The 26,483-nt window shown below is 35.2% G+C and overlaps 4 protein-coding genes and 1 non-coding gene across 14 annotated transcripts; 4 read left to right on the top strand and 1 right to left on the bottom strand.

Annotated features, from left to right (window-relative positions):
- Positions 1 to 1,036: 1,036 nt before the first annotated feature.
- LOC109161161 (probable membrane-associated kinase regulator 3) lies at positions 1,037 to 2,097 on the bottom strand. The gene has a single exon (XM_019309514.1). The coding sequence runs from the start codon at positions 1,882 to 1,884 to the stop codon at positions 1,078 to 1,080; it is 807 nt and encodes a 268-aa protein (XP_019165059.1). The 5' UTR covers positions 1,885 to 2,097; the 3' UTR covers positions 1,037 to 1,077.
- Positions 2,098 to 7,035: 4,938 nt separating this feature from the next.
- TRNAL-AAG lies at positions 7,036 to 7,116 on the top strand. The gene has a single exon. It is a non-coding gene; the product is annotated as a tRNA-Leu (tRNA).
- A 1,423-nt stretch (positions 7,117 to 8,539) lies between these two features.
- On the top strand, positions 8,540 to 11,208 carry LOC109161071. 4 transcript variants are annotated; one of them, XM_019309389.1, is made up of 6 exons: positions 8,542 to 8,797; positions 9,480 to 9,584; positions 9,673 to 9,928; positions 10,010 to 10,087; positions 10,595 to 10,774; positions 10,889 to 11,202. In XM_019309389.1, the coding sequence occupies exons 1-5, from the start codon at positions 8,678 to 8,680 to the stop codon at positions 10,735 to 10,737; spliced, it is 702 nt and encodes a 233-aa protein (XP_019164934.1). In that variant the 5' UTR covers positions 8,542 to 8,677; the 3' UTR covers positions 10,738 to 10,774; positions 10,889 to 11,202. The 4 variants fall into 4 exon arrangements, with proteins under 4 accessions (XP_019164935.1, XP_019164934.1, XP_019164933.1 ...); XM_019309390.1 differs by having other exon boundaries at positions 8,540 to 8,797; positions 9,485 to 9,584; positions 10,595 to 11,207; XM_019309388.1 differs by having other exon boundaries at positions 10,595 to 11,204.
- A 934-nt stretch (positions 11,209 to 12,142) lies between these two features.
- LOC109161069 (glutamine--tRNA ligase-like) lies at positions 12,143 to 25,491 on the top strand. 6 transcript variants are annotated; one of them, XM_019309384.1, is made up of 24 exons: positions 12,143 to 12,471; positions 12,913 to 12,963; positions 13,222 to 13,293; positions 13,529 to 13,628; positions 13,760 to 13,855; positions 14,144 to 14,205; positions 14,551 to 14,652; positions 14,754 to 14,849; positions 15,152 to 15,304; positions 15,384 to 15,439; positions 15,554 to 15,644; positions 15,728 to 15,814; positions 16,099 to 16,296; positions 16,375 to 16,473; positions 17,165 to 17,296; positions 17,414 to 17,550; positions 17,653 to 17,752; positions 17,950 to 18,045; positions 18,246 to 18,346; positions 18,434 to 18,539; positions 18,650 to 18,739; positions 18,867 to 18,996; positions 24,295 to 24,385; positions 25,456 to 25,491. In XM_019309384.1, the coding sequence occupies exons 1-24, from the start codon at positions 12,331 to 12,333 to the stop codon at positions 25,457 to 25,459; spliced, it is 2,391 nt and encodes a 796-aa protein (XP_019164929.1). In that variant the 5' UTR covers positions 12,143 to 12,330; the 3' UTR covers positions 25,460 to 25,491. The 6 variants fall into 6 exon arrangements, 5 of the variants coding, with proteins under 5 accessions (XP_019164929.1, XP_019164928.1, XP_019164927.1 ...); XM_019309383.1 differs by lacking the exon at positions 25,456 to 25,491 and adding an exon at positions 25,251 to 25,269; XM_019309382.1 differs by lacking the exon at positions 25,456 to 25,491 and having other exon boundaries at positions 24,295 to 24,614.
- On the top strand, positions 20,627 to 23,372 carry LOC109161070 (4'-phosphopantetheinyl transferase HetI-like). 2 transcript variants are annotated; one of them, XM_019309386.1, is made up of 9 exons: positions 20,627 to 20,877; positions 20,988 to 21,106; positions 21,251 to 21,426; positions 21,534 to 21,601; positions 21,693 to 21,794; positions 21,925 to 22,080; positions 22,157 to 22,276; positions 22,521 to 22,650; positions 22,728 to 23,372. In XM_019309386.1, exons 2-9 carry the CDS (start codon positions 21,027 to 21,029, stop codon positions 22,835 to 22,837), a joined length of 942 nt encoding a protein of 313 aa, XP_019164931.1. In that variant the 5' UTR covers positions 20,627 to 20,877; positions 20,988 to 21,026; the 3' UTR covers positions 22,838 to 23,372. The 2 variants fall into 2 exon arrangements, with proteins under 2 accessions (XP_019164931.1, XP_019164932.1); XM_019309387.1 differs by lacking the exon at positions 21,925 to 22,080.
- Positions 25,492 to 26,483: the final 992 nt, after the last annotated feature.

The raw sequence follows: 26,483 nt of genomic DNA, 5'->3' as shown, positions 1-26,483 counted from the left end.
GTCAACTCGGCCGAGTTAAGCGTCTAGGCGGCTGACTGCCTAGGGGGGAAATCCCTACCGTCTAGGGGCATCTAACGCCTAGACTAATTTTTGCAATAGTGTACATATACGATGTGAACAAAAAGAAATGTGCATACATAAAAGTGAAACAAGCTTCATGAATTCATTCATTCATTGTATATAATAATCTTTTTGTTCTTCTTTTTTTCAAAGAAAAAAGTACAAAAAAAAAATAAAAAAATTCATGCATGATTTAAAGAATCTGGTCAATAAATGGCACTTTGTGTTCTGGGAAAGGTATCCAAAGCTATGGCAAATGGCAATAGGAAAGCAATGCTAACTAAAAGCAGTTAATTAGATTGGTGAACTGTTAGTTTAAGTGGGACCCTCAATCATTAATTTCTTTTTTAAAAGTACTCCTTAGATCCAATTCTTGTCATCATCTCCTCAGTACATTTCTGCACATTCACACAGACTATCCAATTATCTCATAATAATAATAATAATAATAATAATAATAATAATAATAATAATAATTGTCAATTATATTGTCTTTCAAAATGGTTATTTTGAAACTTTATAACTTAACAATTAGTAAGTGAATTGTTAATGTAAATGTAATGTCAATGTTATCTAAACTGAATTCAAATTAGTCTCACAATAGTAAAAATATCATATGTCGTATGTAAAAAAAATGTTATTTTAGTTATTCATGTCACAAAATAGTGATTTTATTATTTTAAAAACACAATGCCGCTTTAGGGGACCAAATTAACTACTTCAATACATATATATTTGAAGAAAATTTTCAATTTATTTTTAGAGATACTAAAAAAAAGAATTGAAATAAAAACATATCTTCAATGTTGTATTTATAAAACACTCCTATGTTATAGACCAGTGAGCTAAGCCTATGCCGGTTACACATTTTATTTTTTTAAGGTTATAGTTATTTAGTACAATGTTGTAATAAAGTGATTAGGAAGAAATTGACTACAGTTGAAGAGAAGAAGAAATTGTAGAATGAAAATTTTGATTTATGAACAGTATTAATAGATATAATGTAAGGATTTACAGTTATCTCTTCTTCTTTTTAGAAGACTTACCATTACAAAACAAAGAACCTAAACCAAAAAAAGTAGTTTTTGAGATGTAATTAGGTGGGATGTTTAATACTGGGCTGATTCTCACGCCATGCCCGCCGGAAGATCTACAGCTACTGCTCTTCTTTAATGGCGAACTGTTAGTACTGTTCTTCTTTGAAGAATTCAAATGGCTATGGCTATGGCTATGGCTATGGCTTTGGGTGTTGAATAGTAATGAGGAGAGTGAGCGTGATATGAATGGCTCCGACTTTGATCTCTGTTTCCGGCTGGCCCGCGGCGGCGCGTTGGGTTTGGGGTTGGGGGCGGAGCCGGTGGAATTGCTGCGGGATAGGAATTGAAGGGAGCGGACTAGGGTGTTGCTTCGGCGGTTGTCGCAGTTCAGGCTGCTGCTCCGGCGGAACTGCCAGAAGTGTTTCGCCGGCGGCGAGTCGTCGTCGTCGGATTCTGGGTTTGTTGACAGGAACTCCTTCAGCATCTTTCGGTTCTCGTCGGAATTGGAGAGCCTCGGGGGCGTTTTGGGCTCCGGCGAGGCCGCCGGGATTTTCTTGATTTCCACCGGGAGGATCTGGCCGTTGGCGAAGAGCTCGTCGGCGGGAAGGGTGTGGGCGGCGGTGGTGCAGAAGTGGAAGTCGAAGTCGATGGTGGGTTCGAAGAGGAAAGGATCGGCGGCTTGGAATTGGATGGGGACGATGTCGTCGGAATCTTGGAGATCATGGGAGAAGGAGATTCTTGGGCTCGCCGTCGAGCTTGAGGCCTCGGAGCACACATCCACGGCCATGGCTGGGGGAAGGGGGGGGGGGGGGTGCTTCAAGAAGATTGTAAAATGGTGACAGAAAGGGAGAGTTTATAAGAAAAGAAATGAAGATTGCAGGGCAGGTGGGGGGGGGGGGGGGGGTAAAGATTTTGTGGCAAAGAGAATCAGATGTTGCTTTTTATGCTAAGTTTACAAACTTTAGAATGCACTTATAAAGGTAAAAGGAAATTTGTGATGTGTAATCAATTTTGCATATATTTGGTTCCTTAGATAGTTTTGATTGAGGACCATTTTGGTTAACAATTGCATAATTGGGGATGAAATTGAACAAGCTTGGAAATCGATGACTAAATATGTAAAGTCCAAATAGTCGAGGGACCAAATCGGGTATTAACTCTTGTTTTAACGATATTAAACTTGGAACGTCGTTGTTACCTAGCCAATTGTCCGCGAATTCAGATGGGTTGCTGCCGAAAATAAGAGGAAATTTGTGATGTGTAATAAATATATAACCTTGCAATATGGATCGTGGTCTACAGTATAATGATTGCAAAAGGAGTACATACGAACAAACAAAACAAATAAAAAAGTGAAAGTGAAGTGGCCAATTAAATATTTGGGCACCGAAAGCATTATAAGATGTTGAAAATGAAAGTTTTGGAGGTGGAATAATGACCTTCATCTTCTAGAGAGCCCATTTCTTTCAATGGTAAAAAACATGTTAACTATTTAGAGTTGCGGCTGAACAATTTACTGGCAAACAAAATAATAAAATTTGATCAGCCCTGACGAATTGATTTAATTGTTAACTTAACAATTACAAGATTTTAAGTTCGATCTCTGTCTTCAACTTTCTCAATTTGAATCAATTAGTTATATATAACATAAGCTAGTTTACTTCCTTGTAGTTCTTTGTTAGCTAACGTTATAAGGCAAGTTCCACCTAAAATGCACGTCTAAATAACTTGGCAAGTTTTTTCTTTTTAAATATTAAAAGAAAATGACTATGTTGTTTTTCTTTTATTGTTGATTTAAACCTTTATCTCTAAGTCAAGGACATTGTGGTCTAATGACACAAAATAAGAGGTTATGAACAGATACTACATTGTAACAGAGTCAGCAGTATTCAGGAAAAGAAACTTTTCAAATGGAAAAGAAAACACAAAAATAACATCAATTTGAATAAATGATAATCTGAGAATTGACTGAAAACACAAACATAACATCAATTTGAATGAATGATAATTTGAGAATCGACTTGGTAACTATATAAGATTCCAAGTTCTACTCTTTGTTTTTAGCCTTTTTGATTCAAACTGGTTAAATATAGATAACATAAATTGGTTTATCTTCTTGTGATCCTTTTTCGACTCATAAAACATACTTCACTCAAATCACACATTTAAATAACAATTGTTTGAACTTTTCCGTAAATTGAAGTGCCAATATATTCAAAAAAAATAAAAAAATTGAAAGTAAATTTAAGCCATTATTTCCAAATTAAAGTCCATAACAATTCTCTCTCCTCCCATCATTTTCTTACTTCTTCCCCAAAAATTGAATCCTCAACCCTAAGGGCTTCTACACCCCGGCCTGACAGAACATTTGGGAGAATATAAACCACGACGATTTAATGACTCAGCAAACATGATTAAATGCTGGTGCACACAAGGGATCTCAGATCTGTTCACTTTGAGCATAATCCCCATACTGTTACCGCCGAGGTTCAAACTTTGGTCTCTTATCCCATCTTTCTTACTTTTTGTTTTCAAAGGGGGAAGAAAACACAAAAATAACAACAATTTGATTGAAATAATGGTGCTATGCTGATGGCAACTATTGAGTAGCAAAGAACATGAAAGTCAATTTGGTAATTAGATGGAAATTAAATGGATTTGTATGTAGACCTATAGTAGCTAATGTCTTGTAAAAGACAAGCCTACTTTCATTATTGTGTCATGCAATGCAGTAAGCAAAACAAGAAATGTGGCAATCTGAAAGTGATAGCAATTGTGACATTACTATGATGATGACTATGAGTGACTTTGCTTTAATAATGAGCATCACATATATACAAGATAGATAAGCTAAGCTAGGGAGTGTACAACTCATTAATTGTGGCAATTAAACTATAAGTAAAATGTTTAGTAATTACTGATTGATTTAAAGTCTATTTATGATCGTTGATTTGTTGTGATCAAGATATTTACATTTTAGAATATTCAATTCATAAAGCTCAAGTGTGATAGCTTGTGGGCTCACGCGATCTGATTTATTATTTGAGGATATACACTAAGTAATATTTGGCAAATTATACCGTGCACCATTGTGCGCTCTGGTCCAAAACAACGTCGTTTTTGTACTCTTTTTTTTTTTGCGTGTCTGCTGTTAACTCCTTAAAAAAACAAAAATTCATGTTTCGAATGTACAGAATTGTATAATAGAAAACACAGAATTTTATACCTGAAAGCACGGAACTTTTATAACTGAAAATCTCCATGCTTCGAATGTACAAAATTATATAATAGAAAACACATAATTTTATACCTGAAACACATAATTTTATACATGAAAACACATAATTTTATACCTGAAAATTCTCATGTTTCGAATATACAGAATTTTATACCTGAAAACATAGAATTTTATAACAGAATACAAAACGACGTCGTTTTGGGAGGCGCGGCGCACATTGCTATGTGCACCTTGGTGCACGGTATAACGATTGGTAGCATTGCCTTGTAAAATAAATTAGCCTATGTTACTTTAAAACTGATCAACTCGAACCAAGAAGATCGATGTGAAGGTAAGTTATCCAAAATTGGTATCAAACTAACAACACAATCAATGTAAATTGGATATAATACATTTTGTAATGAGTTAATACTCAAAATCGTCCTCGACTATAGTGATTTTTCTCAATTTCGTCCTAAACGACTTTGGTGACCTAATATCGTCCCAGACTTTTGTGTTTCGCTCAATTTAGTCCCAGACTTTTGTGTTTTTGCTCAATTTAGTCCTTCATTTGTTATTCTGTCTATTTGGTGTTAAATAAATAGACAATTCAGTAATTTTAATATTGGCATCTCTTTACTCATAGACATGTGAATTGTGAAATCCAATTTTTTTTTTTTTACGAATTACTCACAGAATTACTCCTAAAACTGCGAATATAAAATTTGATTTGCAGGTCCGGGAGTAATTCTGGGTGTAATTCGTACAAGAAAGAGGAATTTCGCACTTCACAAGTTGAAAGTAAAAGATCAATATTGACATTACTGAATTGTTCCTTTATTTAACACCAATTTGACGGAATAACAAATGGAGGACTAAATTGAGCGAAACACAAAAGTCTGGGACGATATTAAGTCACCAAAGTCGTCTAGGACGAAATTGAGAAAAACCACTATAGTCAATGACGATTTTGGGTATTAACTCATTTTGTAATTGTAATTGTACCATGGCCAATTAAATCACATATATTTAATTAATGGAAAATAGAAGGAGAGAGAGAGAGGGGGGCAGCAGACAGATAAGAGGGTGTATGTGTTGATATATCCTCTTATTATTGGATGCTGGAGAGCATATCATGTTACCCGACCACTACACCCACCTCGTCCTCTGGGGACAGATTTGGCATCTCCTATGTGACATTTTATTAAATAGTTGTCAGTTGGGGAAGAAATGATAGTATGGTCAATTGCCCATGGAAAATCCTTTACCTCTTTCAAATATTCCTTCTTCCATGTGACCTAATCCTAACATTTTATATATATATATATATATATATATATATATATATATATATATATAGGGTTTGGTTCCCGTGCAGCCATGCATCATCAGGTATATAAAAATGTATCATTACGTATTTAGAAATGTACCAGGGCGTGGTGTATTTTTATAGTGTATTTGTACATTTCATCCTGGTGCATTTTTGAACACGTTGTAGTGCATTTATGTATACCTAATAGTGCATGACTGCACAGAATCGCAACTATCCATCTTGATAGTCTAACGGATCATAAACACTTAAAAAAAATGTGGTGATATTTTTGTAAATAATTTGAACTTTGAATTGCAAGTAATAGTTTCATAACGTGCACCTAACTGCAAGTAAAATGTAACCAAAGTGCAATAATATAATATACACTGAACAATAATATTAAGTGCACTTAACATTATTATTAGTAGCATCAAACGTTATCATTAAGTACACCAATATGAAAATGTAAATTACTTGCACAATTAAGTGTAAATTGTTGCACTTTTAAGTGATTTTACTTTCACACTTGCATATGTTACGGTCCGCGGTTGTGCAATTCTCATCACTGGCATTACCATCAAAACTACAACCGGTCCTACCCCAAATCCCACCAAAAAGCTTGGAAAGCCATTAGACCACCGAAACCAAGATTAAATCCAATCCATCAGTATGAAATTCTATAAATACCCTCAATTAGACAAACATTTGATGGCTGATTAAATGGATGACCAAATTGGGTAAAGTTTTCATAGTTGATGACTTAATTAGACAAAAATGATAAACGAAGACAAAATTGATAATTTCGCTAAAGTTAATGGACCATTTCGGTTATTAGCTCATTTAAAATTTATATATTTATGATGCTATATTAGTATGGACGCGTATTATGGATTAAAAAATATATATAAAAGGTGTTTTTAGTACTGTACTACAAATGCCTTTTAATTTAATTCTAATTTTGTTAATAGGCTTTACGTGTCTATAGTATTTTACTTTAGAAGAATAAAGATTTTACATTTTTTATTTGGACTTTGCGTGTCTAGATTATTTAATTACGAACACGTAAAGTTGCTTAAAAAAATTATAAGATCACCAACATAAAATTTTAAATGACTTTAGGAGTCTTATTTTTTTAAAACTATAGGTACTTACTGTCCTTTTTGTTTTTTTGGCTAATTCTTTATTGGTGCTAATGTATGTTAGGGACCTTACTGTTTTTGTTAGATAAACTATGTAGAGAAAAGGTTTACACAAGTTGAGATGGGCGAGTTGGTCTAAGGCGCTAGATTAAGATTATGGTCTGTAAGGTTGTAGGTTCAAATCCCACTCTCATCAATTTATTTTGCAGTTTTACGTTAGCAAAGAAGGCTGAGTAGTGTTAATATTATGTAGAGTAAAGGTAAGCGTAAGTTGAGATGGCCGAGTTGGTCTAAGGCGCCAGATTAAGGTTCTGGTCTGAAAGGGCGTGGGTTCAAATCCCACTCTCAACACTTTATTTTCCAGAGGATCAAAAGCATTTCTTTATATTAACAAATTGGAACAAAAAGTAATAATGCCTCTAATATAAAGTTTAAGTCCACTAGTATCTTAAAATTTGAAGATCTAAAAACACAATTTTTTTTTTTTTTTTTACAGTAGGTTCCATCCTGACTCGTGGTTCTGGACAACTGATCATAAAGGAAACTACACGATTCGTTCTTGCTATCGAAGGCAGATGGGAGAAGCAACTGATATGCGTTCATGGGCGAAGATATGGAGTCTACATGTTCCTCCTAAGGTGAAAAGCTTCTGTTGGCAATTAGCTTCACAATACTTACTATCTCGTGATATTCTTAATGGCAAGCGTGTTCATTGTTTGTTGACGTGTCACCTGTGTCGACAGCAAGAGGAATCCGCAATCCATCTTTTCTCAACCTGCAGTGAAGTTAAGAAAATCTGGAATGCATTGAACCTGCCGATCATATCCACTAATCTCGGTAATGTCTCCCGCTGGTTTTTTGATAACCTAAATACATTAAAAGGAGATTGTTTGTGTAAATTTGCAATGGCATGTTGGGGTATTTGGTGTAGCAGGAATGATTATGCGTGGAAGAATGCAACTTATTCAATGGACTCTATGCTACGATCTGCTTTGTCACTTTGGAACAATTGGAAGGGTGTTAATGAGCAAGAGGCACCGGTTAATACCCCCACTGATGAAGATAATTGGAGTCCACCTTTGCATGGTCGTTTCAAGCTAAGTGTGGATGCGGCCATGGAGTCTAACAACGGCACAATGGGCATGAGATGGATTATAAGAGATGAAATGGGTGTTCTTATGGCTGGCAAGAGTTCAACGTATTCGGGCTATTTTGATGTCAAGGAAGCCGAAGCGGTGAGCATTCGAGAAGCTCTAAGCTGGGTGAAGGCACTGAGTTATGATGACATTGATGTAGAAACTGATTATCAAATTGTTTTTTTATGCTTTATCTTCTACTTCATATAACTCTCCTTTTAGTTTAATAATTGATGATGTAAAAGAGGCTGCATCTCCGATACGTGATGTAGTCTTTCGTTTTGCTAGGCGATCTGCGAATTGCGCTGCCCATGTTCTAGCTAGGGAAGCCGTTTATTTGTCAGGTTGCGGGGAGTGGTTCCACACTCCCCCTCAATTTCTTGTGAACATTCTTGGTTATGATATAATGCATTAAACTTTTATTCTAAAAAAAAAAAACACATTTTTTTTTTTTTTTTCCTTTTTTAAACTAGGGTTTAATTCGTGGACCAAACAAATAAAATAAAAGTTTAAAGGTTCAAATGTAACAACTAATGAAAAATAGAGGGTCCAAATGTAAGAAAAAACCCTAATTAACATTTAACAGAAATCAGTAAAATCAGAGATATTCCATTTCCATTGACTGTGAACTAGGCAAAAATCTCCCAGTGAAGATTCTTATTACAACACGTAGAAGACCCAATCTCGGTGATGCAAATTGCATCTTCAATCGAATCTTGCAGAGCTTCTTCTTAGCTGAGTCGCTAGGGTTTGTAGTCTTCTTCTGGATTGGAATCATGGTGGAGAAGAAAGGGAGCAGCGACGGCGGGGAAAACCCTCTGGACCTCTTTCTGAAGATTGGATTGGATGAGCGGACGGAGAAGAATACCGTCGCTAACAATAAAGTCACTGCAGAGGTATGCATATTCCTTTGCTAACAATTGGTTAATATTATGGGCAATTGGGGTTCGTTTGGCCGTGTCATTTCAATTTTAATTCTGTTGAATATTGGGAAGTTTAGACTTTTTAGTGCCTAGAATCAAAGTTTTTCTAAGTAGCTAAGAGTTTGACTGGATTCGGTAATTGTTTATTATTGAATAATTCAAATACATAAAAAAAAAAAAAGTCCTATAAAAAGGAACAATTGAATGAATCTCTAGTAAATTTGTAGATTAATGCTAAAGTAAACAGAGTTCATTACTACAGAGTACATATGAAATTCTCTTTGTAAATACTGAGCTCAATTTTATGGAAATTTGATCAAATTAAGTTTTGAGCTATAACAACATTTATCAATTTCTTATCACTCCCTGGAAGTTGACAATTGGGAATAGTAGAAATATCCAATGGGTTGCGAGATCCCTGTTGAAAGTAGGAGATACTCTTCGATTCGTGGATTTCACACGTGCAGTGCATATATCTATTTTTCTCTTGCATCCTTAAGCTGGTGCAAGATCACTGATTGTTCTGAGTACACCTTATGTGTTGTCAACGCTCTTTTGAAAACTCTACAGTGGGTAGCTCATTTCTTTAACATTGAACAAAAGATGATTGGATTTTCCTTTGACTCTGAATGGAGTTCATTCATTTTTTTGTCAGAGAAGTCCAAGAATGGCTGGAACCGTCAATTGGGGCACTGCTACTGTTATTGGGGTATTTGCTGGCATGTTATATGGGGGTAGCAAGGAGGCAGCTGCCTCTGTTGTAAGTATGCATTCTGGGAAAATCTTTTGTCAACTCTTTTCTTGCAATGATTTATGATTACTATGATCATATTTCCATGTTTTGACAGAGCAAGGATGCAGAGGTAATGTTGAAGCTTGGAAGCACATCAGATAAGCGTGAACAGCATCGGCTGATGAGAGATGCTATGGAGAAAAGATTTATACGAGTCACTCGTGGCTCAATAGTTGGTGGTGTACGCCTCGGGATGTTCACTGCTGCATTCTATGGTTTGCAGAATCTTGTTGCTGAAAAACGCGGGGTGCATGATGTATATAATGTTGTTGGAGCTGGATCTGCTACTGCTGCAGCATTTGGTCTAATTAGTAAGTAGAATAAGTTGTTAGAATCAAATGTCTTTTCTGTGCTTTCCCTCATCTTAACTCATTTGACTTTTGTATTTCCAGTGCCAGGGTCAGTCTATTGGCGTGCAAGGAATGTTATGTTGGGTTCTGCTTTGGGTGCTGTAGTTTGCTTTCCTCTCGGTAATAATTCTGGCCACACTTGTTTCATCATTAGCTGCCTATTCAGTATTCATTTAAGCAGTGTTTCTTTTCACATTAACTCTGATCCTTATAGTGTAATGCTCTTATGGATTCCCTTAAATTCTATACCACCAGTGTGTCATGGACTCTATATACATTTCACATATTTTAGATGTTTTAGCAGCTATCATTAAGGAACAATTGCAGCTATATATATATATATATATATATATATATATATATATATATATATTCTCATGGCAACTTGGCTAGATGAGGCATTTAAGGAAACACTTTGTGTGCACATTTCCTTACAACTCCCTTTTCTCAAAGGTTTTTACTACATTTATTCAAGAAGTCACTTTTATGGATTACTAATATTTAGGTTGGTAAAATATTCATGTACGCCTTGAATGCATAGATGATCTGGTTAAGCAAAATGAGTTATATCCTAGTTCCTTTTGGGTGATTGTGTTAATTAGTAAGTGAAGCATATTCTTTCTTCAGGTTGGCTTCACCTGAAGCTTGTAGAGAAAGCAAATGAAGGGAAATATGATGCTTTTCCCCAGACTGGTGACACCAAAGTGAAGAGTGGAGTTGGTGCCGCAATTGAGAGGCTTGAAGCTCATTTGGGCAAAAAGATTGAGTGATGCCATCCATTTCATTAGATCCGGCAAGATGAGGAAGGCGAGGGACTAACAAAAAAGGATATTGAAATATTACTAAGTTCGCTTCGAAAATTATCTATTTTGCTGGTCAAGTTCACCAGTTTTAATTAACAAAGAATGATTGGGTGTTTAGGGATGATTGTGGAGCCGTGGAGCATTTCTGGCAGCCATTAACAGGTGTGTTCTGGGTCATTATACGGCTAAAGAAGCTGAAGCACTAAACCTACGAGAGGCCCTATGTTGGTTGAAGGACATTGGAATGAGATGGACTCGCAGTTAGTGCTTACTGCCATTAGAACTGTTTCTTTTAATATGGGATGTTCAGTTCAACTTTGTAAAGCGATCTGCGAATTGTGCCGCCCATTGCGTTGTTTGGGAGGTCTTTTCTGAGTCAGGTTGTGGGGAGTGGCTAGATTCCTCTCAGTCTTTCCTTGTGAACATTTTGGCAAATGATTTAATGAATTAATTATTCTTTCTATAAAAAAAAAGTCTTCAAAAAGGCTTCGAAAATTTCCTATTTTGTTGGAATAAATTAGATTATAAAAAGATATTGAAATATTACTAAGTTGTTCACGCTTCAAAAATTTCCTATTTTACCGGTTAAGTTCACGCCTAATTAATAGAGGATCAAAAACATCTCTTTATTAACAAATTGGAACAAAAAGTAATAATGCCTCTAATATAACGTCTAAGTCCACTACTATTTTTTTTTTATTATTTTTTTGTTGAAAGAAGTCCACTGCTATCTTACAACTTGAAGATTTAAAAACACAAATTTTTTTAAAACTTTTTTAAATTAGGGTTTGATTTGGATTGATCAATTAATAACGAAACGAAGAGTATATCTAAAACTCTAACAATATGTTTGGTTCACGGAATGAATTTTGAGGTAATAGGAATGTTATTCCATACGGAATGGAATATGCAAAGAATAGAATATGAATTGTATTCTTGGTTTGCGGAAGGAATAGACTTTAGGAATTATATTACACTGTTTGGTTGATTTAAGGAATAGAAATGAAATATGTTTTAAAAAACATAAACACCCTTATAAAAATATGTGATGATGGCGATGGTGGTGGCAGCGGCGGCGGCAACGATTGTGGTGGTGGTGAAATTTTTTGACCGGTTATTCTAGGTGAAAAATCTGTTATTGAGCTTATTTGACTTAAAATAACAAGTTGAAGGGCTTAATTGCACATTTTTAAAGTTAAAGGACCTAATTGCTCTTTTGCCAATAGTTTAAGGTTTATTTGACCCTTTTCCCAAAAAAATAAAATAAAAGTTTAAAGGTCCAAATGTAACAACTAATGAAAAATAGAGGGTCCAAATGTAAGAAAAAACTTCACTGCAAAAACCCTAATTAACATTTAACAGAAATCAGTAAAATCAGAGATATTTCCATTTCCATTGACTGTGAACTAGGCTTTAGCCCCAAGCAAAAATCTCCCAGTGAAGATTCTTATTACAACACGTAGAAGACCCAATCTCGGCAATTGCATCTTCAATCGAATCTTACTGAGCGTCTTCTTAGCTGACCCGCTAGGGTTTGTAATCTTCTTCTGGATTGGAATCATGGTGGAGAAGAAAGGGAGCAGCGACGGCGGGGAAAACCCTCTGGACCTCTTCCTGAAGATTGGATTGGATGAGCGGACGGCGAAGAACACCGTCGCTAACAATAAAGTCACCGCTAATCTCACTGCCGTTATCTACGAGGTATGCATGTTCCTTTGCTAACAATTGGTTAATATTATGGGCAATTGGAGTTCGTTTGAGAGGTTTGGCCGTGTCATTTCACTTTTATTTCTGTTGAATATTGGGAAGTTAGACTTTTTTAGTGCCTAGAATCAAGGTTTTTCCAAGTAGCTAAGAGTTTGACTGGATTCGATAATTGTTTATTATTGAATAATTCAAATACATAAAAAAAAGTCCTATAAAAAGGAACAATTGAATGAATCTCTAGTAAATTTGTAGATTAATGCTAAAGAAAACAGAGTTCATTACTACAGAGTACATATGAAATTCTCTTATAAAAGTGAGTATAGTGGTATACAGATGGTGGGGTGGTGTGCTTGTGTGATTGCACATTTAATTGCATGTCTATGAAAATTTGTGGAAGTTGATCTGAATATTGAGAAATGTGAATCATCATTGCAGGCAGCTGTTACTGATGGCTGTGATCGAACTGCTGGGAACCTTCTGTACACGGTGAGCTGACTCATTTTTATTTTTACTGTTTTTAAGTGCTTAGATAAGCTGCTTTAGGGATGTCTGTGCATAGAAGTGGCAAATTTCTAATCTGCCTGCTGAATATTCTGTACATAGATCTGCTAGATTGTTAGCTCATTCACGTGAATACATTATTGAGGTTTTTAAAGAATGAACCTGGCTTTCTCTATCTTTCACTATTTTAGTGTGATTCAGAAGGATTCACAAGATTTGATATTTCATTTCCTTGCGTTATAGGTTGCCACAAAATTTCCAGCAAATGCTCTTGTACATCGGCCTACATTGCTCAAGTATATCGTCTCATCTAAGGTTTGTGGCTCAGTTAATTTTAGTATTTTGGTATATGGAATTTCTGCTTTTCCTATTTCAGAGCTGAATTTGTTTAAATGCATAATAAAGCATCAGTTATTTTTCAACTGGCATCATAAATGGGTGAAATTGTTGGACTCATACAAGAGGTGTTGTTGAAGTATAGTGTTTTTATGTTGCATAGAATATTTTACCGTTTTCCTGTTGGATTAACTTGAAACATGTACGCCTACAGATCAAAACCCCTGCTCAGTTAGAAGCTGCTTTTGGGTTTCTTTCGGCTAATGCGTCTGAGACTTTGAAGGTCAATGAATTTGAGGAGGCTTGTGGTGTTGGTATGGAAATTGGATGTCATTGTAATTTTGTCTGTTCCATTTTTTTTTTTAAAAAAAAAAATTTATTAACACTCTATTTTTAGTATTATTTCCTTTCTGAAACAGGATTTTTAATACTTCCTTTTGAACAGGAGTTGAAGTGTCGATAGAAGACATAGAACTATTAGTTAATGACATATTTGAAGAGAACAAGCCCAAGATTTTGGAGCAGCGATACAAAACAAATGGTTGGTATATCTTGTTTTGATAATAACCCTAGTGAATGCATAATCATGTTACCATAATCATGAATGCATATATGGGTGCATTAATATGTTGTGGAGTTCTTCTATTCCTGACATTGATTTTATTTCTGTTCATTACTTGTGTGACAACTTATTCATTTTTGCTTCTGTATTCATCACTTATTCAATGATGTGTGGGGGTTTATGAAAATCTTTTAACTGTGATGACTTCTCTGACAAGCGTTTTCCTATGTTCCAAGATGATATAATTAAATTCTTCTCTCTCTGTAGTTGGTGAACTATTTGCTGCTGTTCGGAAGAGGCAGCCATGGGCAGACCCTAAAATTGTCAAGGTAATAATCAGCACTTATTTATAACAAATAATAAGAAAATACTAAAAAAAATTAATCAAGGAAGAAAGAGTTGGTTTGAACAATGAATAGTAAACAAGAGAAGTAAAATGGGACAGAGGGAGGTGTGTGTGTGTGTGTGTATATTATTCGTGTGTGCATCTGTGGATAAAATGATTTTGGACATTTAAAACATGATATGTGAAAGGGGGCTTTCTTATCAAATTGAAATGAGAAAGTAATGAAGGCCTTGACATTCATTGGCTTGAGGCTGTTGAATAATCACCTGGGGTTGCACTGTGTGATATAATTCCTAGATCATCTGTAATATTTATTTTATTATTGCAGCAACTCATAGATGAAAAATTGGTTGCATTACTTGGTGAAAGAACTGCTGAAGATAATGCCAAGCCTGTTAAGAAGAAGAAAGAAAAGCCTGCCAAAGTTGAGGTGTGAGCTACTTCACTTCAAAATTACTTTATCCCTAAATATGAGGGGTTATAAAACAGAAAGAACACTTTCTTTGCCTTATTATGTGTTCTCCTTTGCAGAGTAAGGCTAGTAAAGAGGAGACGCCTGCGCCAAACCCATCTGAAGAGGAACTTAATCCATATTCAATTTTCCCTTCCCCAGAGGAAAACTATAAGGTACCTGGGTGACTAGCTGCATGCCTCATTCCTTTGTAATAGTCCCCCACATTTTCTGTTCTAATAATTAATGATATAATTACTGGCTTCAAATGAGATCCTACTGCTAACATAGTTAACCATTTGGGCAAAATACAGTTGCCATCCTTGGAGGTGTGTATGATTTGGGGTAGGTGCTGTGTTAATTCAAGGATAGTAATTCTCAACATGTATAACTTTAATTGTTTTTAGTTTGTTGCTTGTCATAGTTACTCTTTTTACTTATTTCTGTAAATAACTATCAAACTATGTATCTTTATCAGGTACATACAGAAGTATACTTCAGTGATCGGCCTGTTCTTAGGATATGCAATACAAAGGAACTACTTGAAAAACATTTAAAAGCAACTGGAGGAAAAGTTTATACACGGTTCCCTCCTGAACCTAATGGATATCTACACATAGGGCATGCCAAGGTGATAGTTGTGTAAAATCATTTATAAATTATTCACTTATGTTTTTTCATTTAAATGTGAATATTGAATTATTAAACAGGCAATGTTTATTGATTTTGGGTTGGCGAAAGAAAGAGATGGATGCTGCTATTTGAGGTCAGAATCCTTTTCCTGCTGCTCTTTTTCTCCCTCCCCTGTTTTCAGTACTTTGAGATTATTTGTGAAATATCTCTATTGGCTTTTGTCATTGAATTTGCTCCTACTCTCTAGATATGATGACACAAACCCTGAAGCTGAAAAGAAAGAGTACATTGATCATATTGAAGAAATTGTACGATGGATGGGATGGGAACCCTTTAAGGTAATCATTCCCTTAATCCCTTCAAAACCATTGATTACAGCTTGCCTCTCTATTTCTTACTTACTGCCTTTGGCTTTTTGCAGATTACATACACTAGTGACTATTTTCAAGAGCTTTATGAGCTGGCAGTGGCATTGATACAAAATGGTCATGCTTATGTTGATCACCAGGTATTTTTGTACAAAACAAGTTCCTTCCAAGATTAATAATACATAGCATCACATGTTGTGCTTCGTTTGGATGTGATCTATGAGTTTTCTATCTCAATACTTCCCATCTTGAATCAGGTGCTTTCTGCTTATTGTACCTAAGAAAACAACCTTTTGATGGTTGCATTGATATGCCCACACACCTTGTAGATATAACCATTAGTTAGTCCTGCAGTCCTGCTACTTGTGTTTGGAATTATATATACAGAAGACTCCATAATTGTTTGGCCTTTCTTTTTATTTAGACACCTGAAGAGATAAAAGAGTACAGGGAGAAAAAAATTAATAGCCCTTGGAGAGATCGGCCAATTGAAGAATCTTTAAGACTCTTTGATGAAATGAAGCGTGGCATGATAGAAGAGGGTAAAGCAACACTTCGGATGAAGCAAGATATGCAGAGCGATAATCCTAACATGTATGACTTGATTGCTTATCGCATCAAGGCAAGTATTTCTGGAATGACATTTTTTGTTCCTGAAAACTAATGCTAGTTACTGATGTTAATTACATTGTTTCTCCAGTTCACTCCTCACCCACACGCTGGAGATAAATGGTGCATATATCCAAGTTATGATTATGCCCATTGCATAGTAGATTCTCTTGAAAATGTAACTCATTCGGTATGTCAAGATTACATTTTTTAATTCGTTTCTGTTTTCCAGTTACACAATTTAGATTTCTGCAATTGATTGAAAATTCTATGTCCTTGCCTTTTAGTCTACTGAAATATGATGTCTCAGTGCAAATATTTTCTTGGCATTTTCAACCAGATGCCATGATGGGTATTTGGGTGTGTATACATACAGATATCCTATACATATATATATATATATATATCCATGAATATATGTGTGTATGCATGCACATGCATACACACTCATAAAAACATGTTTGGTCTTTAGTTAAGAAGTAATAAGTTGGAAGGTCTGGTATGTGGCAAAGAGTCACTACCTGCCAATAAGGCAGAAGTTATATGTGTTAAGCAAGAGACTAGGGTACAAAGAGAGAATGATAACTTAATTACTAGATTGACAGTAACTTGTTTGAATGAGTTGCAATAGCCTAGTATTTATAGGTCAAGAGGAGTCTAGATTTATAATTTCTCATTTTAAACATTTTATAATTATGGGACTACAACTCTTTGATGGGCTGTACACTCCCTTGAGAATATCCGATTTTTAATAAATTTGCACAAACCTGGTTTTCCGACAGTGGTAAGCTCAATATCTTATTTCAAGGGAAAAACTATTAACTATATTTACTTACAATAGTTGATAATTTGGCCTTTGGAATTGAACATCTTTTTTGCAGCTGTGCACTCTTGAGTTTGAGATCCGTCGTGCTTCATATTACTGGTTATTGGATGCTCTCGGTATCTACAAACCCTTTGTGTGGGAGTATTCACGTTTGAATATCACTAACAATGTGATGTCTAAGCGTAAGGTAGATTGAATCTTTGAGTGTTGTGGCAATACTTATTCTGTGATGGTTCACTACTTCACTTTTCCTTAGATGACAACTTTCTATGAATTAGTGACTGACCACTTTTTTGTTGTCTAGTTAAACCGTCTTGTAACTGAAAAATGGGTTGATGGCTGGGATGATCCTCGTCTGATGACTCTAGCGGGATTGCGTCGTAGAGGTGTGACTCCAACAGCTATTAATGATTTTGTTTGTGGAATTGGGATCACTAGAAGGTTGGTTTCATATTATAGTATATCTGTACATTCATGTATGAAAAAATGTGAACTTTGTTCTGTATTCTTTGAATAAGTGCATTGACGGTTCTTTTTATGCAGTGATCACAGTGTGATACGTTTGGACCGTCTTGAATATCATATTAGAGAAGAACTAAATAAAACAGCACCTCGGACAATGGTTGTGCTTAATCCACTAAAGGTGTGTATCTGGGTAAACATAATTACATAAATTGCAGAGTCATGCTTGTGTCCAGAAACTTATTTAAGTCTAGTATTATGAAATCAAGCCATAATCTTATATATAAATTGCAAAGCTATGCTTGTGTCCATAAAGTTACATGTATACATAATCTTATATACTAAATTGATTATTATTTTACTTGGGTTTAATATCAGGTGGTCATAACAAATCTGGAAGCTGGCTTAGTGATGGAACTTGATGCAAAGAAATGGCCTGATGCACAATCAGATGATTCTTCGTCTTTTTACAAGGTAACCAAACATGTAAAGCAATGTATGCATGCAGACTATGATATCAAATTTTATGTGGATGAATCATCTACTTGGATCTCTCTAATTTACTATGGAATAATGTATTTGGTCTTGTTTTCCATGTATGAGCTGACAATTAATGATGTCTTGAATATATTGATCTCTTATGTATGGCTGCGTTGTTTGTGTTCTATTCACAGGTTCCCTTTTCCAAGGTTGTATACATTGAACATACTGATTTTAGAATGAAGGATTCTAAAGATTATTATGGACTTGCTCCTGGGAAATCTGTGCTTCTTAGGTGACAATATCTTAATTTAAATTAGTTCAATTTTTCAGCACACTTAAACACATGCCAACACCACCATGAAACTGCTTTTCTGTGCAGGTATGCGTTTCCTATAAAGTGCACAGAAGTAATACTTGGTGATGATAAAGAAACTGTTGTTGAGCTTCGGGCTGAATATGATCCTTCCAAGACAGTCAAACCGAAGGTGGTTATTTAAATTTTCACTAACACATTTGGAAAAATTAGTGTCGTAGTTTACCAGTATTTTGGGAAAGCACAGTTCTCAGCTCTATACTTCTTACATTTACTTTGTAGGGGGTCCTTCACTGGGTTGCAGAACCATCACCTGGAGTAGATCCACTTAAGGTTGAAGTGAGATTGTTTGAGAAATTATTCCTGTCTGAGGTTTGTTAGCATCTTTGTTTTATTCTCTAATTTTCAACCTGCACGGGCTTCCTTTTAAGTACAACAGGTCTCTGCATTGTTATTGCTATTTTCATTTGACACTGATCGTTTAATTTGTTGTTATCAGAACCCTGGTGAACTTGATGACTGGCTTGGTGATTTAAATCCGAACTCCAAAGCAGTGATGCCAAATGCATATGCTGTTCCTTTGCTACGCAACGCTACACTTGGAGACAAATTTCAGTTTGAAAGGCTTGGTAGGTTCTTGACCCCGCTATTTTTAACCACAAAAGATTCAACTTTTGCTTTTACCTGCATGTTTCGTTAACAATTATTTATTAGTAACAGTTTTGAGTACTACAGGCTACAGCATATATATAACAAAATGTAAATGAATTGATGTTTCAATGTGAAAACAGGGTATTTTGCTGTTGACAAGGACTCAACTGCAGAGAAATTGGTGTTCAATCGAACCGTCACACTGCGAGATAGCTTTGGTAAAGCTGGAAAGTAAGAAATCCATGGAATAAATATACTTTGTATATGGTGCTTGTTTTTAAAGTAGATGAGTTTGAGATTGTGTACACTGAATGACTAATTGAGAACAAATGGATGGTAAATTTACATAGTTTTTACTCTCTAGTCTTGTAGCTGTTGCTTGGTATTAGACTACCTACCAGTTTTGTCTGAATTTGGATTAGAAATCATCTTTTAGTGTATACATTTGCTACGACTTGCTTGCCCTTTCACCTATTTGCCAAAGGGCTTTCAACAATCTTTCGGTTACGAATAGCTGACCGTATTTGTTCATCTAACACTTCGAAAGGTAGGCCCTTCCACCTATTGGCCTCTTCGAAAGGTAGGCCTTTCCAACAGATAAGAATTTTAGACTCCAATTATTTTATTTCCTAACTTAAGGTTATTTCTGCTCACATTCGAACTAACTGAATGTACCTCGAGTGGTGACAACTCTATTCATCCGGATGTCAACTCAGAGAGGTTAATCTTATTAAAGAGTAATTCGAATGGTGCAAGACGAAGAGAAGAGAAGAAGATTGAAGATTAGAAGAGTAAAAGATACTAAGATCGAAAGGTTGCAACTATTTAATTGAGCACCAACAAATAGTAGATGGAACTATTTGAATTCTTGTCAAACTTAAAATATTCAATGATAATTGTTAAATTACCTCAGAAGAGAGATACGAAATAATAAATTACATTAAAATATCATCATCACATTAATCTTGGGATAATATAAAATTATTAAATTAATCTCATAACTTGAAACATAGTAGTATAACACTATCATATATACTAACTAAACGCCCTTTGACATAATGTTTGGTTAAAGAAGATTACAATTCCATTCTCACATAATGTCAAAGACAAGCAAATTACTTTGTTTGGTTTGAAGGGATTGTAATTATGTGGAATTGAAATTTTCATTTTCATGGAATTAAAATGCCATGCCTTTATTGTAAACGTTTCAGCGTATAATTAATGAATTAACTTCTTTATTTTTTAGAAAAATAAAAATAAAATACCATGTCTTTCATGATATTTCAAGTCCATGGATTTTAAAAAGAAAAAAAATAATTTAAAGACAAAATTACTCCTCATTCTATATCTAAAATTGACGTATAAGATATCTTTTTCGATATTAGCGTGTCTTTTTCTTCTACTCTCTACACAGAACATTAATCACTACGCTAGCCTCAATCAAATATGTCGTCTCAAAACTCCTTTTCTATTTTATTACTTTCAATATGCAATTCTAGAATTTATTTACAATGTATTGCATAAATTTTCAAAAGACAAAATTTGTATTTACTCATTCTCCATAAAATTATAATTTATTTATTTTACACCTAATTCCCTCTCTCCCCGACCAAACGCTTGTGTTGAGCAAAAGTCTCCCACCACGCAGACAAGACACACAACTAATCAACCATTTCGTCTCTGCTCATTCTTCTTCTCAATTTGAATCATGGTGGACGATAACGGAAGCAGCGATGGCGCGGCGCCCAGAATCCTCTGAATCTCTTCCTGAAGATAGGATTGAGGTATTGAAGTAATGGGTATCAAAATTCCCAATTGAAATCCAATTTAATTGAGGCGTTGAAGGATTCTGCTGCCCGGTAAAATTGGTATTCAACATCAAATTTTATCCAATTTAATTTAAGATTTTCGATTGTCATAACAAAGGAGAAAAAAAAAAAAATACAATCTTTATTTCATTTGTATGCAGAAATTCATCTTCTTTTGTGGAAAGGGTTTTAGTCTTGGAATGAGGATGCAGTGTAGCTTATATCGGAAACTATTCACTTGTTCACCCTCTTTGACTCCCGTTCAACTGCCATCTCCAAAGTACACTTCTATTACACTCTCTCTTTCTGTTTTTGTTTTTGTTTTGACAAAAGCGTGTATTGTTTTTATTGTATAATTGTGATGAAATAATTGTGGGTTTGAATTTTCTTGATGAGGATTTTCTGGGATTTATTGTGATTTTAGAGAAACACATCTTTGGTATGTAAAACCCAATGAAGTAAAGAGTGAGGCACTGTTAAAACAATACATGGAAATTCTGTCTGCATCTGAGAAGGAAAATGTGCTTCGTTTGCATGGAGATGAGCACAGGAAAACTGCTCTGCTTGCACGTGCATTGGTTCGAACAACCGTTGCTAGATGTAAGTAACCCTATTGGGTTTTTCTTGATATCGTGGTTATTTGATTTTATTTGTGTTTAGCGTAATTAGCTGCCTTTCTGTGTTGTATCAATACTGGTTTTGTTTAGATCAGATAAATTCTCATGTTGATCCAAGAACACTGAAATTTAGAAAGAACATTCACGGGAAGCCTGAGGTTGGTTGTGATTTTGGGTATTAACTAGCTCCGTTTTGCTTTATCTCACTTTGATATATTGCAAGTAATATAGAACAACCATTGTTGATAGGTAGAGTGGCAGCATAGTGATCATTGGCAACCGCCTCCATTGCATTTCAATATCTCACACACCACTTCTCTGATAGCCTGTGGAGTGACTGTTGATTCTCCTGTTAGTATTTCTGCCCCTTCTTCTTTGCACATATATATATATATAGTGTTTCTTTGTGGATGTGATGATGAAGTATTCCTATTAATTGTTTTCGTAATCCTAAGTAAAGCAGCAATGTTTTCCTCCATAGATAGGTATTGACGTGGAAGAAAACCAGAGGACAGTAAAGAACAATATTTTAAATTTAGCTCGAAGATACTTTTCCGAACATGAATATAAAGTCTTGTGTTCTATTGGTGATTCCCAAGTTCAGCACCAGGAATTTATAAAACTATGGACCCTGAAGGTCAGCATATGTGAATGCATTACATGTTTTGCACTCGAATAAGTTTAAACATTTATAGTATACTATTTGCTTGCAGGAGGCATATGTCAAAGCACTGGGTATAGGGTTCTCAGGAGCTCCTTTCAATACATTTACTATTCGATTTAGGAACTCTGTTGGAGGAAGCTCTCATCCCTCTTTGAATTCAGATTCCAAGGTAGATCATACAATCTCATTCAGTAGAGCTAAGTGGTGTGCTTCATATCTATTCCAGAAAGCCAATCATTCCCTAAAAATAGTCAGTTTTGTACAGCCTTAAGTTCCTACTTTTTTTTTTTTTTTTTTTTTTTTTTCACGAAACATTCTTTTTCAGTGTTTTGCAATCATAAATAGTCCATATAACTTTTTCCAATTCAAACATTAATGTTCTACTACTACTGTCCATATGTACATTTGCTCAGGCATCTGAAATAGCTGTAGATTACCTTGACAATCCTCACAGCAGTACAAGCAACTGGCAGTTTGCACTAATTGAGTTGGATGGTTCTCATTATGTTGCCATTTGCACCAGAAAAGATTCTGCAACTGGTGGTTAGACTCAAATTTTCTATAAATACTTAAGAATACGGATGCAGAGATTGTATGATAACATTCTTTTCACTCTCTAGGTGAAACTAGCGACTCTATGAAGCTGACAGTATGGAAGACGATTCCATTTCTTGAGGACGTATGTGTTTCTGGAACTGATGCAGTTGTAGAAGTGAATGGCATGACATAATCCTTCGGTCTGTGTTTAAGTGACACGACAACCGTACACTGGAAGCATTAGAATTCGACGTTTTGTCAGGAACGCATATGGTTTCGAGCTTGTTGAAGAACAAGATCATTCCATCAGTAACCCGACACCAAAGGCTGATTGTTTGTTCATGGGGCTTTGGCAAAGCTTGGTTGCTTATGGTGTGGCTACTTAGTTACAGCATTCCCAAAGTGCCTATATTTTTATGGATCTAACAATCTACCAAGATTTCAAAACCCATTCTTTACCCTATTTTAGATGTACTGTGTTCATTGGTCATATGAAACAAATATTTCAATATAACAACACACTTTTTCAGTTAGTCCAAATATTGATGCTGGTAGCTGCAGATATGAATCCATTGCTCCTGTATTTTACTTTATGCCTTAATCTTGATTATCAATCCTAGTGCATCCAAAGTTCATGTTTCTTTGCTAAACTTTATAAATGAAGGGATGTATTATGAAATAGATGTAACTCTGATACTAAATTGAAAGATTTGTTCTGTTTCAACTTATATTTGATGTATTTTATATATATATATATTAAAAAAAATTAAGAGTGATCCATGTTTGGTATTTAGCATCAAGATTCCATGTATGAGCTCACAATTAATGATGCCTTGAATATATTGATCTCTTTTTTTGTTTGACTGCATTGTTTGTGTTCTAGTCACAGGTTCCCTTTTCCAAGGTTGTATACATTGAACATACTGATTTTAGATTGAAGGTCTCTAAAGATTATTATGGCCTTGCTCCTGGGAAATTTGTGCTTCTTAGGTGCTAATATCTTAAGTTAAAGTAGTTTAATTTTTCAGTACACTTGAATACATACCAACACCATAATGAAACTTATTTTCTATGCAGGTATGCTTTTCCTATAAAGTGCACAGAAGTAATACTTGGTGATGATAAAGAGACTGTTGTTGAGCTTCGGGCTGAGTGTGATCCTTCCAAGACTGTGAAACAAAAGGTGGTGCCTTGAACATATTTATTTATTTATTTTTGTAGTTAGCCACTATTTTGGGAAGAATACTTCCTTCTCTGCTCTATACTTACATTTTCTTTTCAGGGGGTTCTTCATTGGGTGGCAGAAGTGCAGAACCATCACCTGGAGTAGATTCACTCAAGGTTGACGTGAGATTGGTAGGTTCTTGATCATGCTATTTTAATCACTAGTGATTCAAGTTGTAAAACATTCCCGTAATTAGATATGGTTGCGACTTACCTACCGTCAAGTTTTGTTTTTGCCTGCTCATTTTTATAGTAAGGTTTTTTTTTTTTTTTTTTTTTTTTTTTTTTTTTTTTTTAAAGAACAAAAGTTTTAAATTTTTTTTAGCTCTAATGAGTGGTTTGTTTCCATTTCGAACAAAATGCTAATTAATTCATTGCAGAATGTAACTAAAGTTGGGTTTTTGTTTTTTCTAAATGGAAATCCAGGCTATTTCTCGGTTGACAAGGATTCAACTTCTAAGAAATTGGTGTTCAATCGAACAGTCACACTACGAGATAGCGATGCTAAAGTTGGAAAGTAAGGTTTCCATTGAAAAATATACTCTGACATTATGAAAAAAGTTTTCAAATAAACGAGTTTGCTTTCTTGCTATCTTGTAGTTGCTTCCTTGGAATACATATTTGCATTATCGTAAGAAACTGCATTTTGGGTATGTGGTGTCCTATGAGCCATAGATCATTATTAGTATGATATGAACATTATTGCAAGTATACTGAGTGAACATTAGAGTCAACATTTACTTCAATGCCTCGCAATATAGTATGACCAATCATTATAAACTTGATAAATATGCGGAGTTGGAGGTGCGTGTTGGGGGGGATGGGGGGGGGGGGGGGTGATGGTTATCACTAGCTTTGTGATATGCCATTGAACTAATCTCTTACGATAAACTATTTTCAAACCCGAGATTTTCACTAGATAATACCCTAGTCATTGTGCTAGTCACTCTGATCTTTTTAGTAGTCACTTCCTCTTTAGTTTTGCTTGACTTGAATTGGATCAGTACATGAATTCCATTTCTTAGATAAATTGTATCTGGACTTCTCAAACTTTTAGCAATCAATGATGGTGATGTTGGCAAGAATTGTTTAATTTATTTGATTAAATAATGGCTTTGTTTGTGGATTGGCATTTGACTAGTTGATTTGCATTAACTTTTTGTATATATATGTTTGGTAAAAATTAGTATTGTCCGTCGGACACAGTGATTAATCCTCTCGCTGAATTGTAGGCATCTCTTTTGGATGGGACAGCTGGCCTGGAGATTTAAGGTTGCTCCATACCCAAACCCAAAGCTAAGATTTAAGGTTGCTTCAAACAATTTCATTATATTTTTCACATTTCTCTAAGTATAGATTTTAACTTGTTCTTGAAGTTTCAGCTGATTGAGTTGGTTGAAAAACATGTTCTGTGACTACTAGTAACAAGGATGTGAGATTCGAATCCAGGAATTTTAACCAGTTCTGCGATAAAATTGAAGGATGCGTTCTGTCACAACTAAAAATTCAAACTGATATGATAATGATAATATATATTGAAATTATACTTAATATCTGTAAACTTTTAACATGTTCATGAAGTTTGAGTTGAGTTGGATGAGAAAGATGTTTTGTGAGTACTAGCTAGTAGCAAGGTTATGGGATTCAATTTTATTTGAGAACAACTTTTAGTTAAGTTGGTAATGATAATATATTGAAATTAAACACAATATTTGTAAATGGATTACAGCATTATACAAAAGTGGTCATAGGTTGTTAGCTATTTGTACCAATATAGATGATAAGCTATTGAGTGTCCTTATGAAGGCACTATTTTTGTCACAGCTTTGATTCTCTTTACACTAAAGTTTTTCAGTCAAATCTCATTATCTGTATGTCCAAGCATATATATATATATTTGGAGTTTTGGAGATAAGTTAAGGACTACTATATATAAAACTTAGACCAACATGGGCCTAGCTATGAAGTAAAAATTTGAGAGTTCTTATCTAGAATTCTTCCAAAAGGTTGAACCCCAACCCTGACCCGACAAAGCGTTTGGGAGGATATAAATCATGGTGACTCAACTGAACATGAACCATACAGGTTAGATCGGTGCTCACTGCGCACAAGGAGCCTCCCTCACTTTGAGAGGTTGCTCCCACATTGTCGCTGGTGAGACTCGATCTCTGGTCATTCTTCCAAAGGTTCACCTCTATGACCAGTTGAGCTACCCATGCGGGCTCTTATCTATAATTAATTGCACTTTTGGTCGCTAAGATATGTAAAAATGGTCAAATTATTCCCTTAGTTATAGGTATGAACTAATGTTAACTCGGCGGCAACCCGGCTTAACCAAGTTAGTAATTGGCTAAGAGCATCCTCAGTTATTGAGGTCTTTTGTGGGTTTTTAGGTTGCCAAGTAGGAGAGAGGAGAGAGGAGAGAGCGGAAATGTGAGAAAAAGAAAAAGAAAAAAAACAATTCTGACAACTAAAAAAAATAAAAATAAAAAGGTTGTTTAACGTGCCCAGCTTGACACGTGGTGTGCACGTGCTCGACTGGGCGCTTCTAGTGTGCCTCACGCGCACCCGGAGACAGCTTTTTTTGGTAGGGCCTACTGAATCTGACAGAAATC

The sequence above is a fragment of the Ipomoea nil genome, unplaced genomic scaffold (genome assembly GCF_001879475.1).
Source record: "Ipomoea nil cultivar Tokyo-kokei standard unplaced genomic scaffold, Asagao_1.1 scaffold2921, whole genome shotgun sequence".
Lineage (NCBI taxonomy): Eukaryota > Viridiplantae > Streptophyta > Magnoliopsida > Solanales > Convolvulaceae > Ipomoea > Ipomoea nil.
This window is presented reverse-complemented; position numbering and strand designations above follow the sequence as displayed.